The following is an 18,772-nucleotide window of genomic DNA, read 5'->3' as shown; positions in this document are numbered from 1 at the left end:
CATGAATCTATAAAGGACCAAGAGAAACATCTTCCTTCCAAGAGAGGGAATAGTGGTATCTGAGGGTACATCTACACTATGGGATTATTCCGATTTTACATAAACCGGTTTTGTAAAACAGATTGTATAAAGTCGAGTGCACGCGGCCACACTAAGCACATTAATTCGGCGGTGTACGTCCATGTACCGAGGCTAGTGTCGATTTCTGAGCGTTGTGCTGTGGGTAGCTATCCCATAGTTCCTGCAGTCTCTCCTGCCCCTTGGAATTCTGGGTTGAGATCCCAGTGCCTGATGGGGAAAAAAACATTGTTGCAGGTGGTTCTGGGTACAGCCTCACCCCTCCCTCCATGAAAGCAGCAGACAACCGTTTCGCGCCTTTTTTCCTGGCTGAACTGTGCAAACATCATAGCACAGCAAGCATGGACCCTGCTCAGCTCAAGACCGCAATCGTGGACGTTGTAAACACTTCACGCATTCTCATGCAGTCTATGCTGAACCAGGACCTGCAAAACCAGGCGAGGAGGCGGCGGCTACGGCAACTTGGCAACGAGAGCGATGAGGACATGGACACAGAATTTTCTCAAACCGCAGGTCCCTGCGCTTTGGAGATCCTGCTGGTAATGGGACAGGTTCTAGCCATTGAACGCCGATTTTGGGCCCAGGAAACAAGCACAGACTGGTGGGACCGCATAGTTTTTCAGGTTTGGGACGATTCACAGTGGCTGCGAAACTTTCGCATGCATAAGGGCACTTTCATGGAACGTTGTGACTTGCTTTCCCCTGCCCTGAAATGCCATAATACCAAGATGAGAGCAGCCCTCACAGTTGAGAAGCGAGTGGCAATAGCCCTCTGGAAGCTTGCAACGCCAGACAGCTACCGGTCAGTCGGGAATCAATTTGGAGTGGGAAAATCTACTGTGGGGGCTGCTGTGATGCAAGTAGCCAAAGCAATCATTAAGCTGCTGCTACGAAAGGTTGTGACTCTGGGAAATGTGCAGGTCATAGTGGATGGCTTTGCTGCAATGGGATTCCCTAACAGTGGAGGGGGGGGAGGGGGCGCGATAGATGGAACCCATATCCCTATCTTGGCACTGGAGCACCAGGGCACCCAGTACGTAAACCGTAAGGGGTACTTTTCAACAGTGCTGCAAGCACTGGTGGATCACAAGGGATGTTTCACCAACATCCACCTGGGATGGCCGGGAAGGGTTCATGATGCTCGCGTCTTCAGGAACACTACTCTGTTTAAACGGCTCCAGCAAGGGAATTACTTCCCAGACCAGAAAATAACAGTTGGGGATGTTGAAATGCCTGTAGTTATCCTGGGGGACCCAACCTACTCCTTGATGCCATGAATCATGAAGCCTTACACAGGCAGCCTGGACAGTAGTCAGGAGTTGTTCAACTACAGGCTGAGCAAGTGCAGAATGGTGGTAGAATGTGCATTTGGCCGTTTAAAGGCGCGCTGGCGCACATTACTGACTCGCTCTGATCTCAGCCAAATCAATGTCCTCATTGTTACTGCTGCTTCCTGTGTGCTCCACAATCTCTGTGAGAGTAAGGGGGAGACCTTTATGGCGGGGTGGGAGGCTGAGGCAAATCACCTGGCCGCTGATTATGCGCAGCCAGATACAAGGGCGATTAGAAGAGCACACCAGGAAGCGGTGTGCATCAGAGAAGCTTTGATAATGAGTTTCATCACGGGCCAGGGTATGGCCTGACTGCTGTGTTTGTTTCCCCTTGATGAACCTCCACCCTTGATTGACTCATTCCCTGTAAGCAACCCACCTTCCCACTTCAATTACAACTTGCTTTCTAAGGAAATAAAGTCACTCTGTTTAAAAATCATGTATTCTTTATTAATTAATTATAAAAAGGAGGAGAGAACTGACAAGGTAGCCCAGGTGTGGTTTGGGAGGAGGATAGGAGGGAAGGAAAAGGCCACTAAAAAAATTTCAAAGTAATGACAGCCTTTTTGTTGGGCTGTCCACGGGGGTGGAGTGGGCGGGTGCACAAAGCCTTCCCTCACGCGTTCTTACATGTCTGGGTGAGGAGGATATGCAACATGGTTAGGGTGGTTACACAGGGGCTGCAGTGGCACTCTGTGATCCTGCTGCTGTTCCTGAAGCTCCACCAGACGTCAGAGGATGTCAGTTTGATCAGGAAATAGCCCCAGCGTTGCATCCCACCACCGCTGATCTTCCTGCCTACACCTCTGATCTTTCTGCCGCCACCTCTCATCTTGAGCATCCCTCCGGTCCTCATGTTGGTCCCTCCCGTTCACTGGCATCTTTCCTGTAATTTGATATCACGTCCTTCCACTCATTCAGATGAGCTCTTTCATTGCAGGTCACTTCCATGATTTCCGAGAACATTTCATTTCGCATCTTTTTTTTCCGCCGCCTTATCTGAGATAGCCTTCGGGATGGAGTAGGGAGGCTTGAAAAATGTGCAGCTGCATGAGGGAGGGAAAAAAGGGAGAGAAGTATTAAAAAAGATACATTTTACAGAACAATGGTTATACTCTTTCACGGTGAACAACACTATTCACCTTACATAGCGCATGCGATTTCACTACTAGGTCGCATTTTGCATCTTAATATTGAGTGCCTGCGGCTCTGGTGTTAGAGATCTCACAGACACAGGTCTGGGCATCAGAATTCAGCTTGCATGCGGCCATGGTAAGCCATTGTCTTTCGGCTTCTGCAGCCTTCATATACACAGTGCCCTCCTTTCCCAAATACCAAGCAAATCCCGTTCAGTGCTGCTTCTTTCCTGTTAACATGCAGCACCCCCCCATCCAATTCTCTGGGATGATCATTTTACCCCTCCCCCCATCGCGTGGCTGGTATCATGGAAGATCACTGCACAACAACACACACACACCCGCCCCCGTGTGACTGGTAGCAGGGAAGATCCCTGCTAGCCAAACGCGAAAAAGCTCAGCGCCAATCACCCTCCCACCCCACCCGCTTGCCTACCTGGCAAGGAAGGATTTCTTTTAAGCAACAGGCAAACAGGCCAGTAGGAATGGCCATGTCTGTCCCCTTAATTAAATTCCTGAATTTCAACTAGTTTACCATGAACGATATCACTCTCCTGAGGATAACACAGCGAGATAAAGAACAGATGTTGCTTGAATGCCAGCAATCACCGGGACCATATGCAGCTAGGCTTTGTCATGCAATGATACCAGATTACTTGCTACATGCATGGCATGGTCAAGTGTCCTACCATGGAGGACGGAATAAGGCTGCCCTGCCCAGAAACCGTCTGCAAAGGCTTTTGGAGTACCTCCAGGAGAGCTTCATGGAAATGTCCCTGGAGGATTTCCGCTCCATCCCCAGACATGTTAACAGACTTTTCCAATATCTGTACTGGCCGTGAATGCATCAAAAGTCCTCAGGGCAAATTAATCATTAAAAAATGCTTGCTTTTAATCCATGTTTTATATTTACAAAGGTACACTCACCAGAGGTCGCTTCCATGGCTTCATTGTCTGGGCTAGTGGCTTGGGAGGGCTGGGAGGGTAATTCTGTCAGGGTGAGAAAAAGCTCCTGGCTGTTGGGGAGAACGGAGTGCTGTGTGCTCTCTGCAAGCTCGTTCTCCTCTTCCTCCTCCTCATCTTTCCCATCCGCAGAATCCTCAGCCATGGCTGAGATTACCACCCCCATCTCGGAATCCACAGAAAGGGATGGGGAACTGGTGGCGGACACCCCTAGAATTGCATGCAGCTCAGCGTAGAAGCGGCATGTTTTCGGTCCTGCCCTGGACCTTCCGTTTGCTTCTTTGGTTTTCTGGTAGGCTTGTCTGAGCTCCTTAACTTTCACACGGCACTGTACTGAGTCCCTGCTGTGGCCTCTCTGCATCATGGCCTTGGAAATTTTTTCAAATGGTTTTTCATTTCGTCTTTTGGAACGGAGTTCTGTTAGCACTGAATCCTCTCCCCATATAGCGATCAGATCCAGTACCTCCCGTGCGGTCCATGCTGGAGCTCTTTTTCGATTCTCAGGAGACTGCATTGTTACTTGAGCTGATGAGCTCTGCATGGTCACCTGTGCTGGAGAGCTCTCCACGCTGGCCAAACAGGAAATGAAATTCAAAAGTTTGTGAGGCTTTTCCTGTCTACCTGGCCAGTGCCTCCGAGTTCAGATGGCTTTCCAGAGCGGTCACAATGGTGCACTGTGGGATACCTCACGGAGACCAATACCGTCGATTTGCGGCCTCACTAACCCTAATCCTACATTGCAATACTGATTTCAGCGCTACTCCTGTTGTCGGGGAGGAGTACAGAAACCGGTTTTAAGAGTCCTTTATATCAATATAAAGGGCCTCATTGTGTGGACGGGTGCAGGGTTAAATCGGTTTAATGCTGCTAAATTTGGTTTAAACGCATAGTGTAGACCAGGCCTGAGCCTAATTGGCACTCATGTCCTTGAGGCATTCTTGAACCCAGTGAGTTCTCAGAGTTGGACTTCTAGGCATCTTTAGACTCTGAAGATGTTCCAGACTCCTATTCATTAACACATTTAAGCTAAAATCAGATTAACCTGTCGGACTTTCTTCAACACATAGAGGTGGGACTCTCACTCTTGAGTATTTTGGGAGGGGAAGTGGAGGAAATCTGCATAAAGTATATTCCTCTGTGGGGAGCATCACTCACCCATGAACTGGATACACTGGTCTGAATACAAAAAAATATTTGCTTCATACAATGTACATTACTTCAAACTCAGATTCTTCTCAGACTCAGCCACTATGACAATGGAAATAAACAGAATCAAAAGAACAGAAGCTGACAAAACCAAAGCAAACCAGATGCCTACTGTATCAAGCCAAAGAAAAACATGGAGAACCAATTAACTTGCCATAAAAATTAACAGCTACACAAACATTAACTATTTGTGATGACACTAACTGAACAAGCCAAAAGAAGCCCAGAGAGAACAAGGGATTTGATCCTCAATCTACAAAGAGAAAAGAAAGAGATGGGTGGGAACTGTAGTTCCTTTTATAACCTATGGGACTCAATGGTCCAAACCACAAGAGAATACGCATACAATCTCAATATTTGCTGTATTCTAAAGTGTTCCAATGTAACACCAGGCGTGCACATGCATCCTATAGAGCAGAGATCTCTACAGAAAATAATCCAATGAAAACTCTAATACATACTAGGCAAGCGGGTTTTTTTGTTTTTTGTCAGTGAGAAGCAGGGAAGAGAAAGGCATTCACACCACACCATTACTATTTTCAAAGGATAACTACGCTAATGCTGTATTTTTTAACTCATCAGTTCTGAAAGGTTAATAGAAACCACTGAATAAGGAAAACTTATTTGTGCAATTTAAAAGGTTAAATGTGGTGCTCTCTCCAAACACTGATGCAATAACTAAATAGAAGCTGAGGTGTACAGACTTGAAGCCCAGAGCTAGATAAAGTTTTCAATTACTGCTCCATTGCAGCAGCTCGATAATACGCAGTCCATTTCATGTTCTTACCTACCGCTCAGGAAATTATTTTCAGCAATAGCAGATTAATTTGGAAAAAGTGAGGAAAGTCTGTTGGAATTCTACTCTGATGAGGAGCCTCCCGTCTTGGCTGTTTAGGAATGAACAGAGCATGCTCTATCAAAGAGTACACCACTGAAAAAGGTGCAGTTACCTGACCAACTGGTTGTAGATATACAGCTGGAATTTGGGATGGAGGTTGGGAAAACAGACACTGAGAGAGGCCCAGTGGTGAGACGTAAAGACAGAGAAGAAGTAGTGAACAGGAGAGCAGTGTCTACAAAATAAGGAGGAAGAGTTTAAAACCAAGATATCAAAAAGACAGAAAGAACGAGAAAAGGAGAGCAGCTAACAAAGAATTTAAAAAATGTGTTAACATTGCATAGATTACATCACCTCATCTTAAACAGAAAAATTGTATGTTGTCACTCCAAAGGCAATAGAACATAACTACTTCTATGCATAAAATGTAACAGTTGATTCTGCCAGTTAAATGCCAGCTTCTTTTCATATTGTTATCTAGGTTAATTTCCCCTCTAGATTTTGTTAATAATTTTGTTGCTTGTGTATAAGCTTCCATTTGCAGTTCTGTGCACACACCTCAATCCTGAGTCTTTAGCATCTCCTGCTATCCAGTCCTCAGTAGAGGACTTGCTTGTTTTACGATGCGGACAATGGTACTAGTCTGAAACTCCTAAACACATTTTCACTTGTAGGTTCAAACATGAATCAGACAATTTTTCCAAAGGTAAATGCCACTGACCTAATTAGTAGCACCACCTGGTTCAAAAATAGTGAAGTGATTCAGAAAAATAGCCTGAAATGTTCACTGGTACATCTGTTTCTAGCTCGAATGCAAATGTTGCCATTTTTCATTCTCAGCAAAGCACTGACTTGGTCTCACATTTTTCAGGTTTACACATTGCCTGTTTCACTTAAAAGTACTAAAGTGCAATAAAATTGTATCCCTATTACAAAATTCCTGAAGCTAGCTGGATGATAATACTTAAAATATAGTGTTGCCCAGACAAGTTATTCAGAGGAAAAAGCCATGCTACAGATAGCTCGCTATTATAGTGCAAGGTAAGAAACATGTTAAGATAAAGCAAAAGATTAGGTTAGTTCCTCTGTTTCCTATGGTGCATGGATGATTGTTGTTGAAGCTGCATATGCAAAGGACACAAGGAGGAAAAAAAAGTGTTAATTCTCTTTGACAGAGCATGCTCCTGTTCACATGCATACCACAAGGATTAAGACACAACTCTCCCTCTCTTTTCTTCTTAGCAGAAAATAGGTATTGAAGATGTCACAGAAGTGAGAAGAATCTCTCCTTTGCCAGAGTACAGCAAGTCCAGCATTCTTTTCCAGTCTGAAGTATAGCAGGCTTTTAAAGCCCTCTTCCTCTCCAGTTTGCTTTTAGTTAATTCTTATCATTCAGTTTCTTTCCTGCACCTTATGCAATTAGACTAATTCAATATTAGTCCTCTTTCAAAGGATGGCTTTCCCTTCCCCACCTGCAAAAATTCTGCCAATACTGTCTTGCTGTACTGCTTTGATTTAACAGTGTTCTTTGCTACATCCTCGGGAGAACACTGCAGTCTGCAATGCTGGTTTTTATGAACAAACATACAGTTTCAGAGCAATGTAGCAAAATATTATGTAAAAAAAAATCCATTTTGCATTATTTGGCAAAAATAAAAGTTAAATTTAAGTTTAAAGAAAGTGCTACTCTACCCTAAACTTCTACCAAACACATACAAAATCCACAGCATAAGTAGTAATGAGATAACGTTGGAAGGATACATTAAACCACACAAAGGCACAGTTTCCATTCTTACTACTCAGAGCAGCGATAAAGGAGGGCAACTATTCTGCTAGCCAGTCTTGAAAATACTACTGAACTAGGACAATTGTTTCGACTGGCACCTAAAATATCATTAGGCTTTTTCCTATCATCTTAAAGGTGGAACATACTGTGTGCTAAGGCTGAAGATATTATAACAATTTTATAAAACTGCAATAGGGGTAGTTATCTGTCAGTAACAAATTCTTTTTTTCTGTAAAGATAAGTATTATTTAATGATCTACACTCCCGGAGAAAGACGACAGGTGTCTATTACAATACAAGATGAAAATTAAATATTACAAAAAAAAATATTGGCATAAAAATACTTCAATTAAAAAGTGTATCAGTCACCTATGATACTTCCTATAGAGCTACTGTGTTATCAAGGTATGTAAATACAATTTCAAAATTCAAGAACCGTGAACCAATTCTGAATTATGGTATCTGTCACCACTGGAAATTTCATTCTTCTGATCAATCTGACTGATTCTTAGCCTTGAGGACTCAAAAACCTTCTTTTGTTCTGAGGAGAAAGATTCAGGAGAAAAACCCTTTATTTTTGGAGAACTCTGGAATCCATTATTGCCCATTAAAAGGGTGGGCCCCCCCATTCTAAAAGGATTTGTCTGTGTTAGGGCATAGTTCAATCTCAACCCTTCTTGTATAAAGATGGTCTTGGTTCAGCAAGACTAATGTGGGAGGCACAGATCCTTAAGACTTCATAGTCAGTGTCTCACTTGTCCTGAATGCTGTTTCTTCTTTAAAGAAGAGAAAAGACGGTTACTCACCTTTGTAACTGTTGTTCTTCGAGATGTGTTGCTCATATCCATTCCAGTTAGGTGTACGCGCCGCGCGTGCACATTCGTCGGAAAACTTTTACCCTAGCAACTCAGTGGGCCGGCAGGTCGCCCCCTAGAGTGGCGCCACCATGGCGCTCCATATATACTCCTGCCGGCCCACCCGCTCCTCAGTTCCTTCTTGCCGGCTACTCCGACAGTGGGGAAGGAGGGCGGGTGCGGAATGGATATGAGCAACACATCTCGAAGAACAACAGTTACAAAGGTGAGTAACCGTCTTTTCTTCTTCGAGTGATTGCTCATATCCATTCCAGTTAGGTGAATCCCAAGCCTTACAAAGGCGGTGGGGTCGGAGTGAAAAGTGGCAGAATAAAACTGCTGAGCCAGAGGCTACAGCCTCTCTTGACTGCTGAACCAAGGCATACTGCGAAGCAAAGGTATGGACCGAGGACCAATGGAGCTTCGCGACAGATCTCGTGGGTAGAAACACGAGCCAGCAAGGCGGCAGATGAAGCCTGAGCCCTGGTAGAATGGACGGTGATGTGGCTTGGGGAAATATGAGCCAAAACATAACAAGTGGGGATGTCCGCCATCACCCCAGATGAGATCCTCTGAGAGGAAAACAAGCAAGCCCTCCCTTTGGCCCGCTACCGGGGCAGAGCTGGGGCACCTTAGGAAATGATTCTGTCAGCACAATATAATGCGAGCACTCCACAGATGTTCAAGGAGTGCAACGGTTATGCCCATTGCGTTGAGCTGTGGGTAACATGAAAGGCCAAAACACCTGAGGGAGGAAAGCCGGGTGCGGTCATAACTGCACCTTGTCTTTGCGGAACCTTCGTAAGAGCTCTGATCTCAGAGACCCGTCTGGCCAAGACTAGGTTGAGGTCCCAGGGTGGGGCTGGGCGGCGCACCCGAGGGTGCAAGCGCTCCAAGCCCTTGAGGGACCTCGAACCCATAGAGCGTGGGACACTGAACGTCCATCTTAGCCTGCTGGAAGGTAGGGATGGCTGCTGAGAGTATCCTCAGCGATGATACCGCCAGATCCTGCCGCTGAAGGCCAGAGGCAGGCCAAATAGAGGGATCGAGACCTCAGCAGGAGCAAGATCGAGCGTACTGCAGCTGTAAAGGAAACGCTTCCACCTGGCCCGGTACGTTGACCAGGTGGAAGGCTGCCTGTCACCTCGACTCAGGTACGCAGGAGCCACCGTGAGGCGAAGAGGCTGCAGGTCCGAGTGACGAAGCCTGTCATTGCCCTGAGTGATGGGGTCTGGGCTGACAGGCCGAGCAACGTGGTATGTAGTGCTGCCTGGACCACTCTGGAGTGATCATGATGATGCGCACTCTGCCCCTGCGGAGTTTAAGCAGGACCTAACGAACCAGTGGGAACAGTGGGAAGGCATAATGCAGTTGGCCGTTCCACGGCATCAGGAATGCGTCCAAGATCGATTCCGAGGAGAGACCTTGGACGGAGCAGAACACCTGGCATTTCCTGCTCTCGCGGTGAGCGAACAGGTCTGTGTGAGGAACCATCTCCACTTCCGGAAAGCGGGACGCCTCACATGGGGCAGAGTGATGACTCGTAAGACAGGAAAGACCTGCTGAGTCAAAGAGTTAAGACGTTCCGAACACCTGGGAGAAAGGACGTCGCCAGCTCCATCGAGTGGGCCATGCAAAAGACCCAGAAATGGATGGCCTCCTGACAAAAAAGGGGGGAGGACTATGTCCCCCCTGAATGCTTATGAAGCACCTGGCCATTGTGTTGGCTGTAAACACCGAGATACAACGGCCTCGCAGCTGCCGCTGGAACCCCTGGCATGCCAGGCGGACTACTCTCATTTTTGGGGCATTAATGAGGAATGCCAGCTCCCTAGAAGACCGAAGGCCTTAAGCTCGGAGGTGACCATGAGCACTCGAGCAGAGAGATGATGCGTCCGCCGTCAGGGGCAGTGAGGGCTGGGGCGGATAAAACCGCATCCCTGTCCACACCAAGGAGGGAGTTAGTCACCACTCTAGGGAGCCTAAGGCGTTCGAGGGAACGGTGACTACCATGACCATTGGCTCCCTGTCCAAGCGGTACGCCGAGGTGGGCGGAGCTTGGCGTGTTTGGTTACAAACTTGCGGGCAACCATGGACCCAGGAGACTGAGACAAGAACGAGCTGAGGTCGTTGGGAAAGCCTTCAGACCTCAGATGATTGTTGCCATCGCCTAAAACCGCAGTTGTGATAAGCAGGCTCCGGCTAGGTAGGAGACCAAGATAGCCCCTAGGAAGCCCAACCTCTGCGTGGGAACCAGAGTGGATTGCTCTATAGTAATCATCAGGCCTTGATCTGTGAATAAGACCGTGACGATGCCCACGGGCTGAGTGGTTTGTGTCTCAGAGTCTCCCCGGATAAGCGAATCGTCCCAATACGGAAAAACGCATATCCGACATAGCTACGGTAGGCGGCGACTATGGCCGTAAACCGGGAGTATTCACCGCTGGCTATAAAGCGGAGGCATCTCCCGTGCGGAGGGAAGATGGCATTGCGAAAGTACGCGTCCTTCCTATCCAGGGCGGCATAGTAGCCCCCAGGAGGCAAGGATGGAATAATGGTTCCCAGGGATACCATGCAGAACTTCAACCTTATCCCAAACCGGTTGAGTCCATGCAGAACCAGGGAGGTCTGAGACCTGTGTTCGAGTGGGGGACTAGGGCATAACGGGAGTAAAACCCCTAGCCCCTTTCGTCCGCTGAAGGGGGACAGGGCTGGAGCAATTTAAAGGTGGTACCTATGCTCCATCGTGCGCAGGGCCCAGCGATCTAAAAGTAACTGGGGCCATGCCAGGAGAAAGCGGGATCGGGATCCAGTCCGGCGACTGGTACGCCGCCCTCCGGCGAACCTTGGAAGGTCCGTCTTTGGTCCCAGTGGTAATTGCGAGGGACCTTGACTTTGGCTTTTTAGGGGGCCTGACGTTTGTCTGCGACCACCTTGGCCTTGCCGTTTTCCAGAGTTCTGTCTCTGGCTAGGCACAGAATATGGCGGCTGGGGCCATAAAGGCCTGCGTTTGGTCGCTGGCGTATACATGCTGAGACGCATTAGGACCCTATTGTCCAGCAGGCTTCGCAGTCTGGGGCTGTCTCTGCCGCGAAGATGCCTTTACCAACAAAGGGTAAATTCTTTCCCCCGTCCTCCAAGACGGCAGCGAACTCCAGGTGGGAGGTTTGAGGGAGAAACTCCTTCACCCAGGTGCTATAATTATCGCAGCTAAGCAAGGCTTGTTGCTTTGCTACCCAGAGCTGCAGGGCCCCTGCAGAGTACACCTTGCATTCGCCAAGGCTCTTTCTGCGTCGGGGCTGGCGCCCGCTGGCCATCATATCAGGATCGTGGTCCTGAGCATAAAATCTGCGCATATGGGATGACACGGATGCGCGTCCGGACGGCCATGGAGGTACTAAAAGAAGGCACGGGCCGAGTCTCTGACTCACTCGGACCTTGCCCAACTCGGCACCGGGGACCGGCATCGGGAGGCGTATCGGTACCTGGAACGAGATCCAGACCCGCAACCAGAACGGTGTCGGGAGGTCGACCGAGATCTCGAGGCTCGGAGAAGAGCTACAGGAGTCAAGGTACCTGCCCCGGTGCCAGATGTCGGAACGGTGCCGATAGCGGGTCGGCGAACGGGATACCGACCGGTGCAGCGAGTGTGACCAGTACCGAGGAAAACAGCACCGGGACTGCCAGTGGTGTCCGGCGTGCCGACAGGACTTGGAGTGTCTGCGGGACCGTGATCATGAACGGTGCCGCTTTGCTGTACTGACAGGGGACAGTCCCTTGAAGAGACTGTAGTACTCGTACCGGCGGTGCCCGGGTCAGGCAGCACTGACCCTGTCATGGCACTGAGAGCCCTCGCCGTTGGTAACATCTCCGGCGTGCAGGGAACAGCAGGCTCAACCACAGTGCGTACTGGGGAGCCGTCAGGCACCGGATTCGACGGCCCTCGTGGGGCCGGGATCCACGGTACCGAGGTCATCAGAGCTTCGGTAGGTGTCGGTGCCGGGCGAACCGAGTTAGATAAGCTGTCTGGCTGCGGTGCCGTCAGCACTGAAGCAGCGGGAGTAATACGCTCAACCACGGCGCGTGCCGGGGAGCCGTCGGGCACCGGATTCGATAGCCCTTGTGGGCTGGAATCGACGGTGCCGATGTTGTCGGTGCCTCAGAGGCTTCGGTTGGCATGGAAGCAGCCGGAGCAGGAGCTCAACCACGGCGCGTGCCGGGGAGCCGTCAGGCACCGGATTCTACGGCCCTTACGGGACCGGGATCGACGGTGCCGACGTCATCGGTGCCGCAGCAGGTGTCGGTGCCGGGCGCTCCGATTTAGACTAGCCCTCTGGCTGCGGTGCCGTTGGCACGGAAGCAGCCGGAGCCTTAGCTCGACCACGGCGCGTGCCGGGGAGCCGCCAGGCACCGGATCCTACGGCCCTTGCGGGACCGGGGATCGACGGTGCCGACGTCATCGGTGCCGCAGCAGGTGTCGGTGCCGGGCGATCCGACATAGACGAGCCCTCTGGCTGCGGTGCCGCTGGCACGGAAGCAGCAGGAGCAATACGCTCAACCACGGCGCGTGCCGGGGAGCCGTCAGGCACCGGATTCTACGGCCCTTGTGGGACCGGGATCGACGGTGACGACGTCATCGGTGCCGCAACAGGTGTCGGCGCCGGGCGATCCGACTTAGACGAGCTCTCTGGCTGCGGTGCCGCTGGCACGGAAGCAGCAGGAGCAATACGCTCAACCACGGCGCGTGCCGGGGAGCCGCCAGGCACCGGATCCTACGGCCCTTGCGGGACCGGGGATCGACGGTGCCGACGTCATCGGTGCCGTAACAGGTGTCGGCGCCGGGCGATCCGACTTAGACGAGCTCTCTGGCTGCGGTGCCGCTGGCACGGAAGCAGCAGGAGCAATACGCTCAACCACGGCGCGTGCCGGGGAGCCGTCAGGCACCGGATTCTACGGCCCTTGTGGGACCGGGATCGACGGTGACGACGTCATCGGTGCCGTAGCAGGTGTCGGCGCCGGGCGATCCGACTTAGACGAGCTCTCTGGCTGCGGTGCCGCTGGCACGGAAGCAGCAGGAGCAGTAAGCTCTACCACGGCGCGAGCCGGGGAGCTGCCAGGCACCAGATTCCATGGTCCTGGGGGACTGGAATCGACGGAGCCGAAGTCATCGGTGCCTCTGCAGGTGACGGTGCCGGATACGCAACTTAGGCGAGCTCTCTGGCTGCGATGCAGGTGGCACGGAAGTAGCGGGAGCAGGGGGCTCAACCGCGGCGCGTGCCGGGGAGCCGCCAGGCACCAGCAGGAATCGTAGACTCTCTCGACCTCGGAAGAAGGGAGCGGTGCCGAGTCGACATCGGTGCCGGCGATCGGTCGGTGCCGAAAGGCCTTGGTGGTACCGGCGGGGTCCGGTGCCGAGGAGGCGCTTCTGCCCGCCGCTTGAACATCGCTCCGCGTCCAAGGTGGAGGGGTAAGTGAAAGTCCCGCACCTTTTTGTTCTCGGCTTAAAAGCCTTGCAAATGGGACACTTATCTGTCAAGTGTGATTCCCTGAGGCACTTCAAACAGGAGTCATGTAGATCTCTCTTCGGCCGCGGCTTCTGGCAAGCCGGGCCCCTTTTAAAACCCGGTGAGCCATGCATGGCTCCGGCACTGGGCTCATGGAAGGGGCTACTTCCTGAACCCCGCTAACTAAACTAACCATGTTAGCAAAGGAAACACGTATAACCATACAAATATATATATATAAAAGTGTTATAACTGCATAATTATATACGAGAAAACGAGTAGCTAGGGAAGTGGAGGTCAGCTAAGCCGCGCTCCACTGTTCCAACGACCGACACGGGCGGTAAGAAGGAACTGAGGAGCGGGTGGGCCGGCAGGAGTATATATGGAGCGCCATGGTGGCGCCACTCTAGGGGGCGACCTGCCGGCCCACTGAGTTGCTAGGGTAAAAGTTTTCCGACGAATGTGCACGCGCGGCGCGTACACCTAACTGGAATGGATATGAGCAATCACTCGAAGAAGAACTGAAGGCTCAGGCACTCAAAACTAATCAGTGGAGTCTGGGTCAAAAGACTTCCTTTTAGACCAGGAGTGGGCAAACTTTTTGGCCTGAGGGCCACATCTCGATATGGAAATTGTATGGCAGGCCATGAAAGCTCACAAAATGGGGCTGGGATGCGGGAGGGGGTGAAGGCTCCAGCTGGGGGTGTGGGCTCTTGAGTGGGGCCAGAAATGAGGACTTTAGAGTGCGAGAGGGGACGCCTGGCGGGGGGGGAGGGAGAGGACTCCATCTGGGAGTGAGGGCGCTGGAGTGGGGCTGGAGATGAGGGGTTGGGTGTGCATGAAGGTGCTCCAGGCTGGGACTGAGGGGTTCAGAGAGTGGAAGGGGGATGAGCGCTGGGGCAGGGGGTTAGGGTGCAGGAGAGGGTCAGAGGTGCAGGCTCCGGGCAGCGCTTACCTCAAGCGGCTCTGAGAAGCAAAAGTATGTGCCCCCTGGCCAATGGGAGCTGCGGGGGCAGTGCTTGGGGCAGGGTCAGAGTGCAGAGCCCCTTGGCTTCCCTACGTGTAGGAGCCGGGGGGACGACATGCCACTGCTTCTCAAAGCCATGCAGAGTAGGGCAATCCCTGACCCTGCTCCCTGGCTGGAACTTGAGGGCCAGATTAAAACATCTGAAGGGCCAGATGCAGCCCCTGGGCCATAGTTTGCTCATCCCTGTTTTTAGACCCAAAGTGGGTAAAGACTGTGAAATCAGATTAACCTTCTGTCATGTTTTTTCCTATTATATAGGCCCCATTACCATCTGAGCTTTCATTACCATAGTTACTGAGAATCTAACATTGGGAGGATTTATGCCCTTCCGCAGGCATTTTCAAGTATCCAATATGCTAATGAGTCATAGATATCTTGTCATTACAAGATGTGGAACATTTGATTCATGACCTTTTCTCTGGACCCATCATTCTGGGATACTAGAGACAAAGAGAAAAAACAGCAGAAAATCTGCATAATATGGACTAAATTATAATTACCTTAACTAGTAACAAGTTTAAAGCTATTTACAGCAATTATTTTAAGTCTATTAATAGTGGTGACCCATAGTTAAAGGTCAAAAAATAAGAGTTGAAGGCAGTTAGGGCCACATTTTTTATATGGTAACTTTGAGGTAGTAGCTTAATATCCAAGATTAGTGGACACATGGAATCATAATAGTTAACTTATTTTAGATGTATGTGGGACTTTTAAAGCAGAACAAGAAACTCCCATATTGAATTGCTTCTGCAGATTTTCAGTGAAGAATTCCATACTTGTATTTTACAAATATCTCATCTGTTCAGATCAGCTTGAGTTTGTCTACAAGCTCTGACGAAATTATCTTTTACGTGCCCTTCAAGTCGCAGTCTTTGATGGCCTAAACATTTCTGACTTGAAAATGTGATACTTAACTAATGAAATAAGAAAAGGAACTAGTGGTTCTGCAACAAGTATTTATATCCTTTGACATATATACTATACAGGCATTACACAAAGGGCATGCCTCAAGGAAAAATTTTACTAACCATGAAGCAAATAATTTTCTCCTTCATTACCTTGTACACCAGGAATGTAGAGCCATAGCTAATACCGATCTTTAGGGAATAAGGGTTAATGCATTGTGAAATTTATACCATCCAAAATTCCTTGAAGGAAGATCTGGATCCGATAGAATCTCTTTATTCATTGTACCGCACCTAGTGCCCTCCAATTAGGTTGTATCTCCTTTAAGCAAGCATTCTGTAAAAGCCATTTATAAAATAAACTAAACTGAATTTAAATACCCCCACCTTTTAGACTGTATTCTGCTTTCCAATAAGTGCCTGTGGCTCACATGTTCTCAATTTTTCTCAGTGTATGGACCACATATTAACAGCAGATTATCTCATGGAATGCCTGCTGTTTCCTTCATGATCATTCAGACCATCTCCCCTTCCCATTCATGGTCAAACACCACCTCATGCCACCTACAGCAATTGCTTAAGTGAGAAGTAATTTATCTTTAGATGACTTTCAATGCAATTTAGCAGTTAAAAACAAGGAGAGCCAGGCTCATATGATCAGCTAGCCAGTGATCTGCAAATCAGAATCTGAAGTCAACTAGTCTGCCAGGAGATTTCTGATAGAATGCAGGGCAAAGATTTACTGTAACAGAGCATTATTACATAAATTTCCCCTTTAAAAAGTGAAAGGGATAAAGTGAGATGCCCAGAGGACACAGGCATTGTATCTTAGTAGTCTTAAAGATCTATCTGAACTGAACTGCAGGGGACACTTTCCCAAGTTGTACTCTATTGAACTCAACTCCATTTCAACTCCTCATATAAATTAATGGCATGGTCATTTAAACTTAAGTGCTGCTGTAGTAAAAGGGAGCAGCCTTGACAGTGTCATCTATTGCTAATAAAGCAAAGCATTTACTTATTTTCTGCTACTAGTTTTATTAAAATAGACAAAACTAATTACTTTTCATCCATTCGGCTACGCATTTTCTTGAGCTTCTGCATGATGCTACTAGTCTCACTACTGGAGATGGAGATTGGGGAAGGGCTACGGGTCTCTACATCAGTTGGAAGTGGGCTGGAAGCGCTGCTCTGCTTTATATCATCCTCACTGCGAACCTCCTACAACAAAAGCAGAACAAAATTAAGAAAAGTATCATGGGCTTGGAGTGAAGAGTGAAAAAATAACTTTTTGAATATTGATCCGCTTTCCTCCTTTCTCCAGCTTAAAACACAAAATTTGGCCCTGTAAACAATAGTTATGACCACACCGTTTTAGTCAGGTTAATCCTTGGATCCAAGCAGTCTATCTAGAGTTTATCCTGAGGTTACTAAAACTCAAACACAATGCAACTTTAAGCAATCAAGAAAATAAATCCATAAGAAACCTCGACTGAGAAAACTACAGAGCCAAAAAGAAGACGGGTAATTCTTTTTATTTAACCTTTTCAAGTTTCTTTTTTATTTTATCAATTTATCCCATATTTATCTCCCACTCAACACCAATCTGACAATACTTTAGAAAATTGAGGCACTAGTTCCTATTGCAGATGCTTGGTAGCTTATTTCATATACGAACAATTTTTAAAATTCAGCATAAATCCCTTCAGTACTCTGCTGCTCTGTAACTTAAGGTCTCCACTGATAGTTTCTTAAATACTGAGTAATCCTTTCCATATTACTAGAATAAAGCCTCATCTGAAATTTTGTAAAGAGTTTAGCATCGGTAAGGTGACCTCTCCTATTTTTCTACCTAGAGAAAGAAATATGCAAGATTAAAGGTCAAGACCTCAAACTATACTATCTACACATTTCGAAGTATTGCGCTTCCACCCCTCTCTCATGTCTTTTTCTCAGTCTTGTTCTCTTCCTCCCTTTGTGGGTAGGATATATTCTACAGAATCTCAATTCTACATTTTACCTTCCTCTGTCTCTAAAAAGGACTTATTTAACAAGTTAACTACATGGGTTTCTTTCTTTCCTAGATGACTATGCCTTCCTTTGGCTTTCTTTTACTCACAGTGAATGCACTCTTTGCATGGTCTGAAAAGTCCACGAATCCTGCTGCTGCGATAATCAACAAACCTGTACTGTAACAAGCACGTTCACTTTCCAAAGAGGTCTTTCATCCAGGAAGCACAACATCTAGTATTGCCCATGGTACAGAGGCTTCCTGCCATTTTAGGTCCCTAATCTCTTATACCCTGTGCAACTGGAAGACTGAATTAAATCGTCTAAAATCAACAGAAAGCTTTAGTCTCTCCAGATTAAACTAGAAACGTATAGTGAGGAAAACTGGTTTTATCAGTCACGATTTTCAAAAGTGACTTTGGGTACCTCAATTTTTCAGGGCCTAACTTGAGACTCCATAAAACAGCCTGATTTTCAAAAGGCAAAAATCCAGCATTTTCTGAAAATCAGACCCTTTTAAAGCATCTCAAGCTGGTATCCATAAATCAAGATACCCAAAATCACTAGTAACTTTTGAAAATCTTAACAATTAACATCATTTCCGATCCAGGTCAAAAAATAAACATCTTTTGAAAGTCATTGCCATATGGCTGTTTTTTCCTTCCACAATAAAGTAAACAGATCAGACAGACAAAACTGCTCATAAACCCAAGGGATGAGGGAAGATTTAGGAGGAGGAGAAGCAAATCTGTAGGCTATATATTCAACATGATAACTTTTCATTGCTACAACACTGAAGTCAATTACCACTTGTATGGGTAAGATACAGCTTCTGTAATGTTACTTACCAGCTTGTTTTCCCCCGCAGACTTCAGTTTTTCCTGCAGTTTTATGGTAGTCTGGCGGATTCGTTCTATCTCCTCCTGCTGCTTAAGTATCAGTTGTCTCTCCTTCCGAGCTGCCTTATTGGCCTCTTGCAAACGCTTTATTTCCGCCTTTAAAGGTAGGAAAGATGCAGCAAAAGAACTGTAGAGCCAGTTGCCTGGAATGCATGCTGAGGCTGCCGTAAGGTCTGTGCCGTATAATTAGTCACAGCGTTACGTTATTTTGATAATTTTGTTCAGCTACTCTCAG

The 18,772-nt window shown here is 48.1% G+C and overlaps 1 protein-coding gene across 8 annotated transcripts in view; it reads right to left on the bottom strand.

The window, feature by feature from the left end:
• The window catches only part of CEP350 (centrosomal protein 350), a 172,147-nt gene that overhangs the window by 53,240 nt on the left and 100,135 nt on the right, over positions 1-18,772 (bottom strand). For 7 of the 8 annotated variants that reach the window (XM_030572799.1, XM_030572802.1, XM_030572800.1 and 4 more), the window contains 3 exons: positions 18,487-18,633; positions 16,692-16,849; positions 5,665-5,787 (listed from right to left, as the gene is read on the bottom strand). In XM_030572799.1, coding sequence (XP_030428659.1) covers positions 5,665-5,787; positions 16,692-16,849; positions 18,487-18,633 — 428 coding nt within the window. The remainder of the gene's footprint in view (positions 1-5,664; positions 5,788-16,691; positions 16,850-18,486; positions 18,634-18,772) is intronic. The other variant, XM_030572804.1, reaches the window with a different exon arrangement.

The sequence above is a fragment of the Gopherus evgoodei genome, chromosome 8 (genome assembly GCF_007399415.2).
Source record: "Gopherus evgoodei ecotype Sinaloan lineage chromosome 8, rGopEvg1_v1.p, whole genome shotgun sequence".
Lineage (NCBI taxonomy): Eukaryota > Metazoa > Chordata > Testudines > Testudinidae > Gopherus > Gopherus evgoodei.
Note: the sequence above shows the minus strand (reverse complement) of the source record. Positions and strands in the feature narration are given on the sequence as shown.